At 43.5% G+C, this 19,391-nt stretch overlaps 1 protein-coding gene across 10 annotated transcripts in view; it reads right to left on the reverse strand.

Annotated features, from left to right (window-relative positions):
* CCDC88A (coiled-coil domain containing 88A) overlaps nt 1–19,391 on the reverse strand; it is a 215,999-nt gene that overhangs the window by 106,621 nt on the left and 89,987 nt on the right. For 9 of the 10 annotated variants that reach the window (XM_056567799.1, XM_056567798.1, XM_056567803.1 and 6 more), the window contains exon 4: nt 80–149. In XM_056567799.1, coding sequence (XP_056423774.1) covers nt 80–149 — 70 coding nt within the window. Of the gene's footprint in view, nt 1–79; nt 150–10,267; nt 10,290–19,391 lie in introns of those variants that run through there. The other variant, XM_056567796.1, reaches the window with a different exon arrangement.

The following is a 19,391-nucleotide window of genomic DNA, read 5'->3' on the forward strand; positions in this document are numbered from 1 at the left end:
TTGGATATTCATATTACACATCATTTATGATCGAGTAGCCCATTGGTTTCATTCATGAGAAAGACTGTTTTATACTCACCAGAAAATGGAGTTTTGCCAATAATCAAAACATTCGGCAAAGTCATCATAACCAACTGTTGTAAGGATTCCTGTGGAGGAGAGGGGGAGGTTACACATATGTTATAGATATCAGAGTAAAATTATCTGTCAGGTATTAATAGTCTACTATACAAAATGTATTTTACAGTCATGCTGAATTAAATAAACATACCAGATGAAAATGTCATGCAGATACTTTTTATTACTTACATAAAATATATACTGTAAATGGTAATATCCTTAAAATACTGTTCTGCAATACCACTTATCCTTCTAAGATACAGAAACCTAACTAGATTTTTCTGTCACCTAATTTTTAGAGTTCACTAGCATCTATTATAGGTTTATTGAGATCAGAATGTAAAAAAAGAAAAAAACACCTTAAAAGTGAATGCTACATGCTATCATTATTCCAAAGTTAAGTGCCTATTATTTCTATATACCTTTAATAAGCTACAAATTCATAGCAAAGACATAGACTTAAAGCATGCCTGCACTTTTACATGATTTTCTGAATTAGTTGTTTGTTGTGGACATAAGGAGTAGCACTATCTCTGGCCCTTATATAAGTTGTATAAGGCATTTTTCACTTTATTTCTAAATATCAGTTGTCCCCAAGCTAGTGGGTGAAAACTAGGTACTATGATGTCTGCACTGCACACACATGAAAGAAGTTATCCTGCTCCACTATATTGCTTTAAAACTTCTCCAGAAGCAGCAGCATGGACAACATTATAAAGCAGTGTAAGCTGTGAATCAAGCAGTATAACACTTACTACAAGCTGCAGCAGCCTCTCCCTTTGCCTCTTACTGCATTTGCCTAAGGAGCAGTTCACACTTTGAAATTCCTGGGTGGAATCCGCTTGCAGCAGCTTTCCATTACTATCAACATGTTCATTCTTTCAGCTGAACTCTGCACGGACTGCCTTACAGTCAGTATGGACAAGGCAGGTCTACGCAGTCATAGTGTTAATTGGTACTGGCAGGGCCCACTGCACTGGCAATGTATACTCGGAGTTCTTCAGCCGGACATTACAAAGCAGCAAGCGGTGCTAAAATTTATAGTTTGACCATACCATAAATCAGGACCTTATTACACCGCTCTTTCTGAATGGCAAACATTTAACCTGATCCCCCGGTGAGCTGATCATCTGTCTCTCAAGGAGTTTAATGTATAACCAGAACGTGCCTAAACTAATGTATATTAACAAATGAGCACAAAATTCTGAACCTATTTAGATAATAAATCTTTTTTGAGCAATGTTGTGCATTTAATAATATAGATCTATCGATCAGTTCTAAAATAGTTGCACATGATAAGGAATTTGGCTTAACATTATAGACATTTGGAAAGTAATAGAAAAAGAGTAATAGCATTATAAGACATTCCATCTCCAAGACATTTGTGTCCATGTGTCAATTAGCAGAAGGACAACACCTTTACTTTTAAAAGCCTAGATAACCATGATATGACATTATCACACTCAGGTTATCCTGTCATGAATCATCTGCTCTCATACATGTGGCTCCGAGAAGAACTAGGAGAGAGGTTTACATTACTGTAAGATTAGTAAGACTTGCTATAATTCATAGGCCAGGGCCCTCTAAATGGCTAAAAGGCGAGTAACATCTCTACAGCAACAAGGAACATTGTGGTAGAATGTCAGGGAGTAAACCACTGAAAACTGTTGACATGTCCCTGTAACCCTTTAAGGCCATGTTAACTCGACAGAATTACTGAGCGAAATCCGGTGGAAAAATTTTGCTTTGAAATTCCATTGCAACAGAACCTCACTGCTTTTTTTAATAGAATTCTGCTGCAACCTGTACACAGTGGAATTTCCACGGCGGAAACATCTGCAATGCATTTCCACAAATGCATTGCTATCTATGGAGACAGGGCATTTTTGAGGGTTCCTAACACTGGCATATACCACTGCCGCCTACTATTTGTGGAAGGTCAATGTAATGTGATGACCTTGGGCATCCCTGTGCCATGATGGGCTGCTGACCTGCAAGATTTTTACCCCTCCCATCTCCGACATGAGTTCTATTACCTGGGAGGGGGAATGGAGGGAGAAACCACACCTATTTACCCCTAAGATATAAACCAAAGGAGGGCATTAACCCTTTCCTTGTCCAAAACTCATGTCCTTACAGCGTTATTCCTATACAGCTGGATCACTTACAAACTTTTCATCAATGTCTAGGAATGTAGTTAGGTTCATTTGAGTTCACACTATTCTTTGTCTCCATGAATAAATAGTAAATAACTCCAACTTCCGGCCATGGATTTATAGATCTTGTTCATCCAACATATACTTTTGACTCCTTTGCTTCCACTATGACATTCAATATGCCAAATCCCCAACATATCCCATCTATATAACAGCTAAACCAGGAGCTAGATGGTCAAAAAGCACACTTACAGATGAGAGCCATTGCACAAATCCAGATTATAGACTAAATACAGTCACTTTTAAAGGGGTACTCCGGCGCTGAGACATCTTATCTCCTATCCAAAGGATAGGGGATAAGATGCCTGATCGTGGGGGTCCCACAGCTGCCACGCCCCCTCCCATAGGCTTGCATTGAGGTGGCGGAGCGTGACGTCACCTGGGGGCGGGGCCGTGACGTTCCAATGCTCCGGCCCCGTGATCGCCAGTAATCAGACCCGGAGTTAACATGCTCCGGGGGCTGATTGTAACGGGGTGATGCGTGCAAGATCATGGGGGTCCCCAGTGGTGGGACCCCCGTGATCAAGCATCTTATCCCCTATCCTTTGGATAGGGGATAAGATGTCTTAGCGCGGGAGTACCCCTTTAAATACAGTTTCTTTTACTGGTCTGCATAAAGTGATTGGATTTAATTGGCACCAAAAACAGTTTCCTTAGTGCCATAAATCTCCTCCATAGTTTGCAGTGGGCTTGATACATAGGCTAGAGTCCCACTTGCCAATAAAAGGGGCTGAGAAAATAATTGAGTCAAAGAATTTCACAAAGAAGGCCTATGTTTTTTCATCATGTGAAATAACACCTCATGTTATAAGCTCTGAAACTTGCACAGAATCGTCACAATTTCAGAATACAAGTCACATTCACATGCTTGGCAAGATCGTAGGAGAACAAAATATATTTCTAATATGTCTAAATCTAATCAACAAAAGGGAAGTATTACACTTGGTAAAATCGGTCTCTGGCATAAGCATGACCTTCAGATATAATATACATACTACAATATGGTATAATATGGAGCTGTATGGTACAAACTGGAATTTTACAGCCCCAAAAACATTGTGTGAACATAACCTCAACCCCTGAGTGTAACTGAATTAGGCACAGCCAAGATACATGTGGTCACCCTTATCTAGACAACACTGACATTATGCTATCCATAATATCTTTACCCAATAATCCTTCATGCTAAAGATTAAGTACTTCAAACATGTACTACAAAGTAGCCTGGTGTTATATACAAATACTAATTTGACAAGTCCTTTCAAATCCATTGTGAACAGACACAGCATCATTCCTGTCCTGGAATTTACAGAGCTTCTAAATTCAACAGATTAACATTCCTTCAATAGAGTAAAGTAAAGGAGCTGACAATGAAATGTGTTTGAAGGGGTTTTCCAGGGTTGTAAAAAAATTATTTATGGCTGGGAGTGGTGTAGAAATAAAAAGAACTGATACTCATCTACCCTAATCCCCTAAGGTTGGAAATCATGGACCCTTCTTATCCCCGCTTCTTCCAATCACTGACCGCAGCATTGACCTACCGTAGGGACTGGAGGGACAAGACGTCAGTTGAACCAGGTAAAACCAGTTGAACCAGGTAAAACCAGTGATGAGTGGGGCTGGAGCTCAGGGTAGGTGAATATAACTTCTTGTTTTAATTTAATTTTTACAACACCATATAAGAGACAATTTTATTCCAGTACAATTGCCTTTCTGTGTCATGCATCTAGTATAGTGTAGAGACCTTTAACGCAAAAAGCCTTTTTTTTTTTGTTTTAAAAATTACTATTGATAAAAAAACGAAAATTTTATTCCATCGTCAATCAAACCTGCCAAACTTTTCATCAATTTCTAGGAATAAAGATAGGTTCATTTGAGCTCACACTATTCTTTGTCTCCATGGATAAATAGTAAATCACCCAGACATCTGGCCATAGGTTTATAGATCTTGTTCATCCAACATATGCGTTCGACATTCAATATACCCAACCCCCCGACATATCCCATCTGTATGAGCGTTAAACAAGGAGCTAGTTACAGATGAGAACTGTGGCACAAATCCAGATTATAGACTATACAATCACTCTGTTTCTATCGAAGATCTCCATAAAGTATGTAGATACTTTCATTAAAAAGGAGAAAATCCTTAAATGTTCCATACATGTCTGGTAAATACTTGTAACCCCCGATATGTACCATTCTTCTTTTGGAAAATGAGTTTATAAACTGACAATAAATACCATTTGGCTATTTCCATTGATGATATTGTTGACTAGGTTCATAAAACAGAAGGGGTAAATCAACACAAACATGTGTGTGGAGCCCGTGACCACTGAAGGTACGCCCCCTGCCTGTCTATTTCCTCCGCACTTTACCCCCCCCCCCTTCTCTTCTTTATATCTTTCTATTTCTCTTTTCTACTCCCCTCTTCCTTCTACTTTCTTGGTTTATATAATTGAGAGTGTGCATAGTCAGCCAACATATTTCTCCCTTCACTGTTCGTGGTAGCTACTCACCGATGTTGAAATATTTTACTCCAGTGGAGGGTGATTAATATGTACCAGCACATCTTGCTTGTCATACCATTTTCTTGACTATAGATTATTGTTTCAGTTGATGTGACCGAATACATACTCAATGTTGTGTTTGTATAACCTGTTGTAAAACTTTAATAAAATCTTTAATTTGAAAAAAAAAAAAAATGTGTGTGGAGACTTACAGGCCATGCAATGTTAGACTGGGGGAAAAAATGGTCAACATAGCTATCACTCCAAAGCAATAGAGGGGTGTACTCTATTGGAGCATCCTACAAGTCAGTGCTTGGCCAAAATATAATCAACCATGACGTAGCAGCCCAATGGCTTCACGTATCGGGGATAGTGGAATGTACTAGGAAGTGCCACACTCCATATAGTCCACAATACATATAAATTTACACCCACACAAGATAAGTTCATCCTTCTTTATATTCAATTTTTTACTACATAACAGCTCAACTGTTATAGTCTATGTGCCGATTTGTAAAAATTGAATACAAAGAAGAATGGTTGTCGGCAACTTATGTGTGGGCGGAAATTTCTATGTATTGTGGTCAGTGATTTGCTCCCTGTAGGCCCTCAATTATCAAACACTGTCCAGCTTCAAGAATAAACACGTCCATTCTTAAAGCAAAAGAATAATCCTCGTCAGGGTCTTTTATTGACATCAATGGGCTTTGATTCCACATGGATTCCAGGAAGAATTTGAAGCAGAGTCCAACTGAAAATTTTGTCGGAATCTGCCTCAAATCACTTACGGCCCATGCACACAGATACTATTGCCAGCTGGTGTCGTGCCGATAATAAGGACTGTCCCAACTGACGGCAATGCATTTCCGTGCAGAATTCCACCCCACCCCCATAATAAAAATTTTAATTCTTTCGACACAGTATGTAATTCAGCAGTGTGCAAAGAGTAGCAAAGTCCCATTGAAAAAAAAGCACAATTCTGCTTTGAATATTTCCAAGGGGAATTTCCGTCCTAAGGGCACATTCACACTGCAAGATTTCCCAGCAAAGAAATTCTGCGGGGAATCTCCTGTGCAGCAGCCTCACATTGCTGTCAATGGTAATGAAGAATGCTGTAATGTGAATGCACCCTGAGTGTGTACTAGTTTATGCATAGAGAAGTAGAGGATATCCTGCTTGTCCTCCGTGTACAGAGCCCTGCTTGTCCTCACTGCACAGAGCCCTGCTTGTCCTCAGTGTACAGAGCCCTGCTTGTCCTCAGTGTACAGAGCGCTGCTTGTCCTCAGTGCACAGAGCGCTGCTTGTCCTCAGTGCACAGAACCTTGCTTGTCCTCAGTGTACAGAGTCCTGCTTGCCCTCAGTGTACAGAGCCCTGCTTGTCCTCAGTGTACAGAGCCCTGCTTGTCCTCAGTGTACAGAACCCTGCTTGTTCTCAGTGTACAGAGCCTTGCCTTTCCTCATTGCACAGAGCCCTGCCTGTCCTCACTGCACAGAGCCATGCTTTTCCTCACTGCACAGAGCGCTTGTCCTCACTGCACAGGGCCCTGCTTGTCCTCAGTGCACAGAGCCCTGCTTGTCCTCAGTGCACAGAGCCCTGCTTGTCTGCCCACACTTCCTTCATTTTGTCTCTGCACAGAGACACAAGCAATAGCTGCAGGGACAAAAATATACAATTTTTTTTAACCAATGTACATTACAAATATACATATAATTGTGGTGTCCCGGTACCGTACCTTGTACTGTACCTTGTGTGCTAAGTCCCCAAAGTCAGAGTTCCTATGTACCGGTAGGATCCTTCTGATGGGATAACCCCTTGTCACCTCTTCCTTCTTTAATTTTATTATGTTTGATGACCTTAGGTCACATGACTAATAAGTCTAAGGTTACGTTAACCTTAAGGACCTTCCAGGGCACGTGATGTGGTCACATGATGTACCATAATGCTTTGTGAAAGGACTGACAGCTGGTAGGAACCAATAAGCTCTAAGCCTGCCCCTCTCCATATAAGGAAGCTGTTAACCAATTCTCATTCTCTTGCTCCTGGGCTGCAAAGCAAGCAGCATCTCTTGGGTTCCGGACTAGCAGAGAGAGAGGAGATCCGTGCAAACCTACAAGACAAAACTAGGCCTGAAGCCTACCAATTCAGCAGCTTACTAAACGTGAGTCTACCAAATATAAATCCCGTTAATCCTGCCTAACTGCTGGACCTAAACAATTCCCCTAAATCCAGCGGAAGAGCATAATTCCAGACTCAGAGCTTATATACTACAAGGTCCCAACCAACTGTGAGGAACTTACAGACTACTCTTCTGTATAGACTGTTTGCCGTTATCAACCTGCATAAAAGCTGCAGTAAAGTTATCTACAGTTTACTAAACCTCCGGTTGTGGACAATCCTTTATTCCTCCCTATTGTTCCTGGGAGAGGTGGCGGTAGGATATATATATATATATATATATATATATATATATATATACTTTGAGGAAAAACCCGCACCCTGGCGTCACAACAGTTAAGGGTTAATCCAACACCCTTTCATCACTGCACCACCTACACCCTACACCCCCAAGCTACCACATAATTGTATTACCTGCATTATATTCAAAGTTTATGCAAATGACAAGGCCCATTTAAAGTACTCATTAAAAGTGTGGCACAAGGACCAGGAGCATAGCGAGGAAGTGACTTCCTCTCCATTCTCCTGGCCCTTGTGCAGATCATGCAGTTGTGATGTAACTGTGATCCAGCAAGTTACCGGCTCACCCATACAGTCATAGATGAATAAGTGTATTCCTGTTGATAAAGGATATGATGCTACAAAACTAAACACAAACTCAGCTCTGTTCCATGAGACTAATGGGGGCTTAGTCATCAATACAGAGATTCATACAGAAAGAAGACAAAGCCGAGGATGTCGTTCAGCTAGAAAATTGCTGATGGGGATCAATTATTGAAGGGGGGAGCATTGGAGTTAAGGTTTAAATAACACATTGGATCATTCTGAAGTAATCACAGTGAAATATCGAGACGTACGAGAGAATCTATTGTGGTCGTCTTCTGCTGGTGGAGACTATTGTGGTGGCCCAGTACCGGAGTTATCCTCCTGTACACCTGTCTGTCCTGTGTGGCGGATTCCCTTTCAGTGTTCCCCTGGGTCCACATGCCTCCTACCAGACTCTAAAGTGTAATAATGTCTTATGTAATATGCTGGTTACTCTTTAGAGGTACTTGTGCCTTTAAATATTGTGGTTAAGACCTTTGTTACCAAGGAAGGTGCAAGTGAACAGGTGACTGGTTGGCAACCAATGGGACATCTCCAAATTGCTCCCTTATAAACCAGGGAGGAGCCAGCCTAGTCAGATCTAGCTGAGGTACAGTCAAGTGAAGACCTGAGAGTTGTCTGATGTTCCTGAGGGAGACCAAGGCCTAAACACGCAGCCACGCATCCACCACCAGTAATCCCTGAAGGAGAAACTCAAAGCCTGGTGAGCACAAATACAGGGGAGAAGTCTAGTCAAGATAGTCAAGTGTCAATTACTGGTTGCATCATTCAGTCCAAGTTCACTACAAGTCCCAGCGAGCCAACAACCAACAAGCTCCCTAAAGTTCACTGAGCATCTCATTGGGCCTGAACTGTAACATCTGTCTGCCTCATTAAAGTGCCGTTGTTCCGTAACCTTGCATAAAAGTTATTATTTGCCCGGCGCCTGGCCCAGGAACCAGTGGCCATACCTCGGGTGGTGTAGAGAATTATCACACCCTGGTGCCATGAACAAAAAGGGTTAATGCTGTGGTGAGAATGTTTATGAAGGGCAGATGTTATTACCTTGGGGCAGATGGCATTAAACTCTTGTGTTCGTGATGTCAGGTTATCTTCTACACCACCGGAGGTATGGCCACTGGTTCCTTGGCCAGGCGCCGGGGCAAATAATCTTTCCGATGCAAGGTTATGGAACAACTTTACTGAGGCAGACAGGTGTTCTAGTCTTTGCAGCTCAGTTAGGCCCAAGGAGATGACCAGTGACTTAAGGAGACTTGAGGGCTCACTGGGACTTGTAGTGGACTTGGACTGAATTATGCAATCCCATGCTGACTTTAGCAGGCTTGATAGACTTTACTATGACTGACTAGACTTCTCTCCTGTGGTTGCTTACTAGGTTTTGACTTTCACCTGAAGGTGTACACTGATGGTGGAAGCATGGCTGTGTGGTTAGGCCTAGGTCTCCCTTAGGACACCAGACACTCTCAGGTCTTGACTGTACTGCTCCACAGCAAGGTCTAAACTCAAACTAAACTAGCTCCTCCCTTGGCTTATAAGGGAGCAATTTGGTGGATTCCTATAGGTCACCCACAAGTCACCTGGTCACTGACACCTTCCCTGGTTACATGACTTAGCAACAGGACATAGACACATATTCACTTAAATACAACACATTAACCCTTTATATGGACCATAGTATGACGAGAGTCCTGAGGAGAGTGGGGCCAGGGGACTGGGACTGAGTCCACCTGAAAGGACCAAACAGTGTACAGAAAGGCCACTTCTGTACTGGACCACCACAATGCCATCTGCCCTAAGGGTTAATAACATCTGCCCTTCCAACACCCTCACCATACTGTTATACCATACAAGATTACAAATTGTACTAAAAGGTATAAAGGCGATGTACATGCTGTAAAGCTAGGACTGAGTCTCCAAACTGTGCGCATCCAGCTGTTGCAAAACTACAACTCCCAGCATGCCCGGACAGCCGTTGGCTGTCCGGGCATGCTGGGAGTTTTAGTTTTGCAACCGCTGGAGGTCCACAGTTTGGAGAACACTAGTCTAAGAGGACAAGTATGCTGAATCCCTATAATACAGTCCTTTCCACTGAGGGAGAAACCCACAATGCTATTGTACTGGTAAGGGCAAGGAAGGTGATTTCTTTCATCTTGTAACTAAAAAAAGACAGATTTGAGGGGAAAATAATTAATTTTCTTCACTGGAAAGCATACATGTCATGACCTAAAGGGGGATGGTGGGAGTCACGGAGCATGAGCCTCAGGGGAACCCACTGCCAACCATGTCAATCTGCTAATCTGACCAGACATTGGTCTATTGTGTTGTTTCCTAAAACACTGTACAATGAAGAAAATCATTACTAAAAGCAGCATGCTTACGTCCAACCATCAGCATAAGATGGGAATGGTATCTCTTAAATGTACATTTTAGTATTCACTTAAGCGTGTAGTGACTGCGTCTAAAGGAGAAGTCCTTGGGTTTGCTGCTATATACTTGTATATTACAGTTACGCTCCATGTATTTAAATGTTGTGAACACTTTTTTCAGTATCTGTATGCAATTGCTTTCATAGTTTGCAGTTTGACTTTCTGAATATGTTGTTTTTAAGGTAAATAATTATATAAATAAATAACTAGACATACTGTACAAACAAACAGACATCCTTAATGCCCGGCAGTGGTGTATTAAGAGGGGTCAGCCTGTGAACAGCCCGTCCCACCAGGCAAATGTTCGGTGTGCCCGATGGCAAATCCGGCACTGCCAGGCCCCCCGGGCAAATGTCCAGTATGCCTGATGGCCAGTCCGACCCTGCACAGACCGACCGGTCCTGTGGACGGCTTGGCCAACCTGGCAAATGCTCACTATGCCCAACTGCCAGTCTGGCCCTGGTTTCAGAGATCGCACCCATAACTAAGCCCCTAGACCTATAAATGGTGCAAGTGCCACCCTGCACTATAGCAATAATAAAGTAATGGCATCCTAGATCACACAAACCACTCCTTATAGTTCATATAGAATTTATACAGCCTGACTCCATGTCCAAAAGCCACCACATGCAGTTAGTACTAGATCATTTGGTGCCTTCCAGTCCTTCCTAGAAACTTCCAGCAACTAGAGGAGACTTGGTGATCAAGTGTGTGCATGTTTATTATTCTAGATAGTGGACAAGGGGTTGTCCTTGTTAGTATTGGACATGCTGACTCTTTTTTACTTAAAAGGAGTACTATGGCACTTATTATAAATCCTTTCTGCCCAAGCTGCAAAATAAAACACACTTTATCTCACCTTCCTACGTTTCCCCGTTGCGCCGATATCGGTGTCCCATTCTCCGATCCCTGTTTTCTCCCGCTTCCTGCGGGGCGGTGAGTCAGGCTGCTCTTAGCGTATCACCGGCTGCAAAGGGACATTACTGCAGCAGACCATACGCTGAGAGCAGCATGACTCACCGACCCGGAAAAGACGGAACACCGATATCGGCGCAACAGGGGAACATAGGAAGGTGGGTTAAAGTTTGTTTTGTTTCCTTTTGCTGCCTGGGAACAGAGGATTAATAATAAAAAGCGCCATAGTACTTTAACAGCAGACACTGGAGCAGATGAACTATTGCAAGTATTCCAGATTTATGGTGCAATATGTGCCAAAAACAAAATGGCCATATACATCTTGCATCACATTATGTGTCTTATGTGACACTTTAAAGACACTGTGGCACGACGCATGGCCTAACAGGAGGGGTGCATGGTCAATTTTGAAAGAGTCTGTGGCTTCAATGCAACTTCATGCTCCAGAAAATGCACCAACATTTTGGCACATAGTAAGCCAAGTAATAAGCGGTCTATATTTATCAAACACCGTGAGACACACTACTAAATGCCACAATCTGACAATCTAGTCTAGTCAAAGGGCCCCATACACTTTGGCTGATTCTGCCAATTCCAACAAAATAAGACAATGTCTAAGGCAGTGTTTCCCAAGCAACCTCTGGAGGCACCCTGGTTGGAAAAATCTGGTCTAAGGGGTAAGGGGACCTCCTAATTCTCCAACCCCCCCCCCCCCCCCCCCCACATATGATGTCAGGAGGAGGGAAGGTTTGGGCCAGTGGACTTTCACAGCCTGACCCTTTTGTACTAAAAGGGATACGCTGCCACCAGATGAGTCTGGCAGCAGCTTACCACTGCTTTTTCCATTCAGAACACATGAACCCTCGGCCGAGTTTCTTAGAATAAGTGTTTTCCTGCATATATATATATATATATATATATATATATATATATATATATGATGTAACATCTGGCTCTGGCCGAACACGAAGAGATAAATGACTTTAGTTGGGCTAGAACTGCTTGGAGCTCACCGGTGTCGTATGGGTGTGGTTCTCAGCTCAGGAAGGTGTATCCCTTATCACCTGCCTGTATGATCTAGGAGCAGTGATCAGTTCATTGTCTGTGAAAGGTTATACCTTAGCTGACACCTCCTGCTTACTGGATACCTGTTTGTTTATTTATCTTTGGCTTTTCCCTTGACTCTTCTCTTGCTCTGCGCTCCTATACTCCTTTATTTCCTGGTACTGACCTCGGCTAGACTGACAGTTTGTGTGCCTCAAGATGTTTCCCGACTCCTACTGTTTTTTTTATTTTATTATTTCTACATCGCTGCCCTAGCACATAGCAAGGAGGGTTTGTAATCGTGGTTGTCGATCCCTCACTAAGGGCGGATAGGGACAGTGGCTGTGGATGAGTTAGGGATTCACTGTTCCCTGCCCATACGAGACATAAGACCTCCAGTTATTGTTGGGAAGACATACAACAGGACAACTGTATGGACATCCCCAAACATTATGGTGGTCCTCAGGGATAAGGCTGGTAGGGCGCAATCGGAAACCTGTCTCAAGCTTGTCTTGTCTCAACGTTCACTGTAAGTTATTCAAGCATTATATGGCACTGATACCAGGCAGGGTCACACAACTATGGTGGCCCAGTATGGGAGGTGTTACCCCTTACCCTTGCTGCCCTGTCAAGCAACCTCCCTACAGTGTCCCCTGGGCCCCCTTGCATCTGTCTCTCCATGTAAATATGTTTCTAATGTATCATACCATGTAATGTGTTCAGAAAGCGTTGTAACTTTAAGACTGTTCACCATGTGACTTGTGATGTACCAGGAGGTACTAGTGACCAGGTGATCCCAGGGGTGACCTATGGGCTCCCTGCTAGTCTTCCCCATATAAACCCTGGGTGGAGCTAGCGCTCTCTCTCTCTTTCCTTACAAGTCTTTGCTGAGGTCAAGTAGAGTCTTAGAGAGTGTCCAGAGTCATAGGAGGCCTCAAGTCCAGTCTGCAGCCACAAGCAGCTACAAGTAACCACAGTCTCAGTATTGTCAGTCATCAGTCAAGTCAGTCACAGTCACCATTTGTCAAGTCAAGGTGGCCTGCATTAAATTGACCCCAACTACGACCAGACCCAGCAAGCCCTCAAGGTCTCTGAGTCACTGGTCATCTCTGTGGGCCCTGGCTGAACTGTATAGACTTTACAATCTGTCTACCCTCAGTAAAGCTACCGTTATTCGTAACTTGGCATCGGAGTCATTATTGCCCCCGTGCCTAGCCCAGGATCTAGCGGTATACCTTAGGGTGGTATCAAGGATAAATCAACGCCCTGGCATCACAAATACAAGGGGTTAATGCCATCTGCCCCTAGGGTAATTTCATCTGCATTACTTTGCATCACACCCTCTACCACACAACCATGTTGGATCAAACTATGGTAGCAGTGTATTGTATTGGGCTCAAAATATGTCTTGTGTATTAGGACCCATGACCTTTAGTCTAAATCTCTGATGAAAAGAATGCATAAAGTTAGCCCTTTAAAAAAATGTAAAAATTCTAAATAATTTGAGCATGGTTTCACCAATTTGAATTTATCTGTTAAAATAAAAAAGGAAATAAAGAATTACCATAACTAGAAAATAAAAAAAGCAAAAAAGACAACATCTAATCATTGTAAAGTATGACAACAGAAGACTGCACGGCAGCATACAGGAAGGGAGCAATGACAAGCTCTGTAATCAGTAATGGGTAATCAGTAATGGGCACCCAGCTCTATTCCACAAAAGCCCAGAAATATAATCACATCCCTTTGCTTATTTCTCTAGTAAGTGTGTGGTGAGCGGCATGAGTCACCTCCGTTACAGCTGAGGATGTAAACTACACGACTTGGTCTTATGATTACTGCCACTTTATAAGTGCACTGTAATATTTACCAAAATCGTACGGTATGCCGGATAAACACCAACCCCACAATATATTATTTGGTAATTGCATTTAATGAACGATCTTCTTGTATTTCTGCAAACATAGTGTATATGTGGTCTACTACCAGTTGTGTATGTTGTATGAGAATTACATAAAATACTATTCTCTGTTTAACATGTACTAATAACTGCATGTCTTTTAAACATACACATTTATAGAAATAAAGGATTCTTCCAGTGTTATGTAAGTACACACTTTTTACTATATTCAGTGGTCCTTTAAAGGGGTACTCCGGTGGTCAACGTGTTTTTCCGTTTTTGACTTACCCTATTTGTTTTGTTTCATTTCTATTCTTGTTGTTTAGCCTACTCTATTTCCGTTCTTTGTTGTCTTTTCATACCCCACTTTGTTTTCCTATCTTTGCTTCTATTTCCTGTTTCTTGCTGTCCTGAAAACTACAAATCCCAGCATGCCACATGCCTTGCTGGTTTGGGGCGGCTCCTTTTTTTTTGTTTGTTTGTTCCGCCCTTTACCCACCCTACTATTTTCCTGGGTCGGCCCCCTTATACACAGCACACTAATATAATCAGCCTTGGTTGGGATACACTGGCATACACACACAAAAGGGACTACAACTCCCAGCATGTGTCATTCAGGAGTCTTCTGTCTGTGGTATAACACCAGCATGCTGCCTCTGTAGTCTCCTGGGGGTTGTAGTTCACCACACCTCTGTAGGGCATACACCAGTGTTTCCCAACCAGGGTGCCTCCAGGTGTTGCAAAACTACAACTCCCAGCATGCCCTGACAGCCTTTCGGCATGCTAGGAGTTATAGTTTTGCAGCATCTGGAGGCACACTGGTTGGGAAACACTGGTGTAACATGATGTGTATCCTGAATAGGCTAGAACAGTGTTTCCCAACCAGTGTTGCAAATCTACCTCCATCTACCTGCAACCTCCAGCTGTTGCAAATCTACAACTCCCAGCATGCCCAAAGTCTGTCAGGGCATGCTGGGAGTTGTAGTTTTGCAACAGCTGGAAACACACTGGTTTGTAAACACTAGCATACACACACACACACACAACAGGGACTACAACTCCCAGCACGTGTCATTCAGGAGTCCCCCCCTCCCCCTTCACATATAGGGGGAGATTTATCAAAATCTGTGCAAAGGAAAACTTGCCCAGTTGCCCATAGCAACCAATCATCTTGCTGCTTTCATTTTTATGAAGGCCTGTGAAAAATAAAAGAAGCAATCTGATTGGTTGCTATGGGCAACTGGGCAACTTTTCCTCTGCACAGGTTTTGATAAATCTCCCCCATAGAGATAATTCCCAGATCATTCTCATTCCTCCCCTTCAGATAACACTTATCTTCTCTGTGAGGTCCTCTTCCTGTGCAGACCTGTGTCCTTAGAATAAAGAGAAGGGGGAGGGGAGGTGAGGAGCTGTATACTCAGCTGGATGAGATGAGGGGGCGTGGCTTATTCCTCTCATGCAGACAGAAAAAAAAAAAAAAGCTGTGACATCTTGTCCACAACAGAATCAGAACTGTGGACAACAGTAAAAGAAAACCCTCTGAACTACAGAACTTACTGCCCAACAAACAGGTAAGAAAAACACACACATGCTGCCAAAACATATAACACATGTATATTGCGAAAAAACTAAACTTACAAAGAAGATGCCATATAGTCAAAAAAATTAACCACCGGAGTACCCCTTTAAGTTACAATATTTATTGGTTCCAGGACGACCATTGTATGCTGAACCCATTGTATGTTAAAACCATAACTCTATGGAAACCTGGGAATTGGTTCTGGAGCTCCAAAATAAGTACCGTATATACTCGAGTATAGGCCGAGTTTTTCAGCACGATTTTTCGTGCTGAAAACACCCCCCTCGGCTTATACTCGAGTGAACTCCCCCACCCGCAGTGGTCTTCAACCTGCGGACCTCCAGAGGTTTCAAAACTACAACTCCCAGCAAGCCCGGGCAGCCATCAGCTGTCCGGGCTTGCTGGGAGTTGTAGTTTTGAAACCTCCGGAGGTCCGCAGGTTGAAGACCACTGCGGCCTTCAACATCATCAAGCCCCCTCTCACCCCCTTTAGTTCTGAGTACTCACCTCCGCTCGGCGCTGGTCCGGTCCTGCAGGGCTGTCCGGTGAGGAGGTGGTCCGGTGAGGAGGTGGTCCGGTGAGGAGGTGGTCCGGTGAGGAGGTGGTCCGGGCTGCTATCTTCACCGGGGAGGCCTCTTCTAAGCGCTTCGGGCCCGGCCTCAGAATAGTCACGTTGCCTTAACAACGACGCAGATGCGTCGTTGTCTAGGCAACAGCTCTATTCCGGGCCGGAAGCGCGGAGAAGAGGCGCCCCCGGTGAAGATAGCAGCCCGGACCACCTCCTCACCGGACCACCTCCTCACCGGACAGCCCTGCAGGACCGGACCAGCGCCGAGCGGAGGTGAGTACTCAGAACTAAAGGGGGTGAGAGGGGGCTGGATGATGTTGAAGGCCGCAGTGGTCTTCAACCTGCGGACCTCCGGAGGTTTCAAAACTACAACTCCCAGCAAGCCCGGACAGCCGATGGCTGCCCGGGCTTGCTGGGAGTTGTAGTTTTGAAACCTCTGGAGGTCCGCATGTTGAAGGCCGCAGTGGTCTTCAACCTGCGGACCTCCGGAGGTTTCAAAACTACAACTCCCAGCAAGCCCGGACAGCCGATGGCTGCCCGGGCTTGCTGGGAGTTGTAGTTTTGAAACCTCTGGAGGTCCGCAGGTTGAAGGCCGCAGTGGTCTTCAACCTGCGGACCTCCGGAGGTTTCAAAACTACAACTCCCAGCAAGCCCGGACAGCCGATGGCTGCCCGGGCTTGCTGGGAGTTGTAGTTTTGAAACCTCTGGAGGTCCGCAGGTTGAAGACCACTGAGGGCGAATGATGAGAAGAGGATGATGAAGGGGGGGGGGGTGTGGGGATGATGAAGGGGGGTGGGGATGATGAAGGGGGGGGGGGGTGTGGGATGATTACAAGGGGATGATGAAGGGGGGATGTGTGGGATGATAAGGGGATGTGTGGGATGATGACAAGGGGATGATGAAGGGGGGATGTGTGGGATGATGACAAGGGGATGATGAAGGGGGGATGTGTGGGATAAGGGGATGTGTGGGATGATGACAAGGGGATGATGAAGGGGGGATGTGTGGGATAAGGGGATGTGTGGGATGATGACAAGGGGATGATGAAGGGGGGATGTGTGGGATGATGACAAGGGGATGATGAAGGGGGGATGTGTGGGATGATAAGGGGATGTGTGGGATGATGACAAGGGGATGATGAAGGGGGGATGTGTGGGATGATGACAAGGGGATGATGATGAGGATGTTAATGACGGGTCTGGATGATGACAGGGGGGGATGAGGTATTTCCCACCCTAGGCTTATACTCGAGTCAATAACTTTTCCTGGGATTTTGGGTTGAAATTAGGGGTCTCGGCTTATACTCGGGTCGGCTTATACTCGAGTATATACGGTAGATAACTAATACAGACAAAACAAGTCCTTACATATAAAAGGAAGAAAGATCTGCTGGAAGCTGTAATCACTGTTTATGTAGAGGACAGGAGCTTCTTCAGGGTCCTGTACAGTACACACTACTGGCCCTCATTTACTATTCTAAACCCGACTTGTTTTGTCGGGGTTTTTTGGCGCATCTTTGTCTGCGACATGTCGCATGACATCGTGCGCCAGTCTGCGACACGATGCGACAGTTTTTCCCGACGGACCCGATGTGGATTCTCCCAAACCCCAAAAAGGGGCGTAACCCAACATTTCTGAACTTTCCCACGTATTTATAAAGTTTATTCCAACCCGAATTTGTTGAATTGTTGTGGATTTTTTCCCGACAACTCAGAGGAGTTGGAAACCAAAACCTACAAAACCCACATGCAACAAACAGGATGCAAGATAATAATAAATACCAGGGGAAAAATGCAGTCGGGTAAGAAAGCAAGAAAGACTTACAACCCGATTTTCTAAGTAAATGAGGGCCACTGTGTCCCAAAAAAGAGCATTCATCTCTAAAAGTATGCACAGATTAGTTTTTTTGTTTGTTTTTTAAACAGGCAGCCTAGACATCTTTATTAAAAATAAACTTTTAAAAAATGTGGAAAAAAAATATAAAAATTTCTGCCGGAGTACTCGTTCAGTAGAAAATGAGTATACCAACCAATACATATCATAGACACATGCATGTCTCATATATAAGCCTCTTTAGAATGCTCTGTGTAATACTCCTTTCTTCTTGCGACCGCTGCTGCATCTAATTTATGACCAATTTATACAACCCTTAAACTAGTGGAACAAACCCAACCAAAAACATGGGCCTCAGAAGCAAAACAGATTTAGACTTGAAAGGAAAAGTATATTACATTACCAGTAATATCCGTTCCAGGGATTTAGAGTATATAGCAGTGGATAGGTATGTAATTTAAGAGATTTTACTATACCCTGTAGCAGGCTGGGGTCTAGATTTCTGCACTTTCCAACACTTATTAGAAAGACATGCTTATGCCATGTAACAATAACAAAAACATATTGCTTTGTTTACAGGGAATATGTGGTCACTCTATAATGTTATAGCCACAGACATTACAGCATGGTTGGATACAATAATTCATTTGTATGGGTCATATTGAGTTTACGTGGTTAAAATCCATTTTTATATTGGCCAGTTGTAAAAATACAGATTTTAGTGTACATGGAGACAAGGCTATGTACATCTTCACATCCAGTTAATTTTAAGAAGCACTCAGGGGGATTTTTGGGGTTTATATAGTGCAGCCTAGGCTATTATTAAAGAATAATAGAGATTTTTGTGTATACCTTGGGCTTACCTGATTTACCTAATGTGGCAGGCATAAGAGTGGCTCTTTTTTGGTTTTCAATTCCTTCACGGAAGTGATTCTGTAATGCGGCCTACATTTCCCATAAATCCTCTGGCTTTAGGTAGGGTGTTTGATTACTCCAGCTGTTCATCTAATTCAGACTGCTAGTGCTGGAGTTCAGCCAGGTAAACTCCTTAGACTCATTAGTGGCTCGGTGTCTGTTCACACTGTGCAGTTTTAATGTGTTTTGATATTCAAAGTGCATGACTTGGTGTTTTATGAAGATTTAAAGTATTTAGGCTGTGTTTGCACATTGCATTGTTCAACATTTTCTAGCATTTTGGCTGTTTTTGATGCCTGTTTTCAATTGTTGTAAAAATTACACTTATTGCCAGCCCATAATGTTGTGAAAATCACAGAAAAACTGCTAAAACAAAGTTAAAAAAAACACAGCCTCAGGAGAGGTATAAAACTACTATTTATCCGGGTCCTACAGATCCTACAGACAGCAGGAGTATATGTGGTGATGCCAAAGTTGTGGTGTGACCACGAGGTGTGAAGGGTGTAGGTGGATGGGGCAGATGGTATAGCCCAGGGGCAAGGTGTTATTAACCCCTAATGTTCGTGACGCCAGAGTGGTTTTTCCG

Source organism: Hyla sarda, chromosome 3, assembly GCF_029499605.1.
Source record: "Hyla sarda isolate aHylSar1 chromosome 3, aHylSar1.hap1, whole genome shotgun sequence".
In the NCBI taxonomy this organism is placed as follows: domain Eukaryota; kingdom Metazoa; phylum Chordata; class Amphibia; order Anura; family Hylidae; genus Hyla; species Hyla sarda.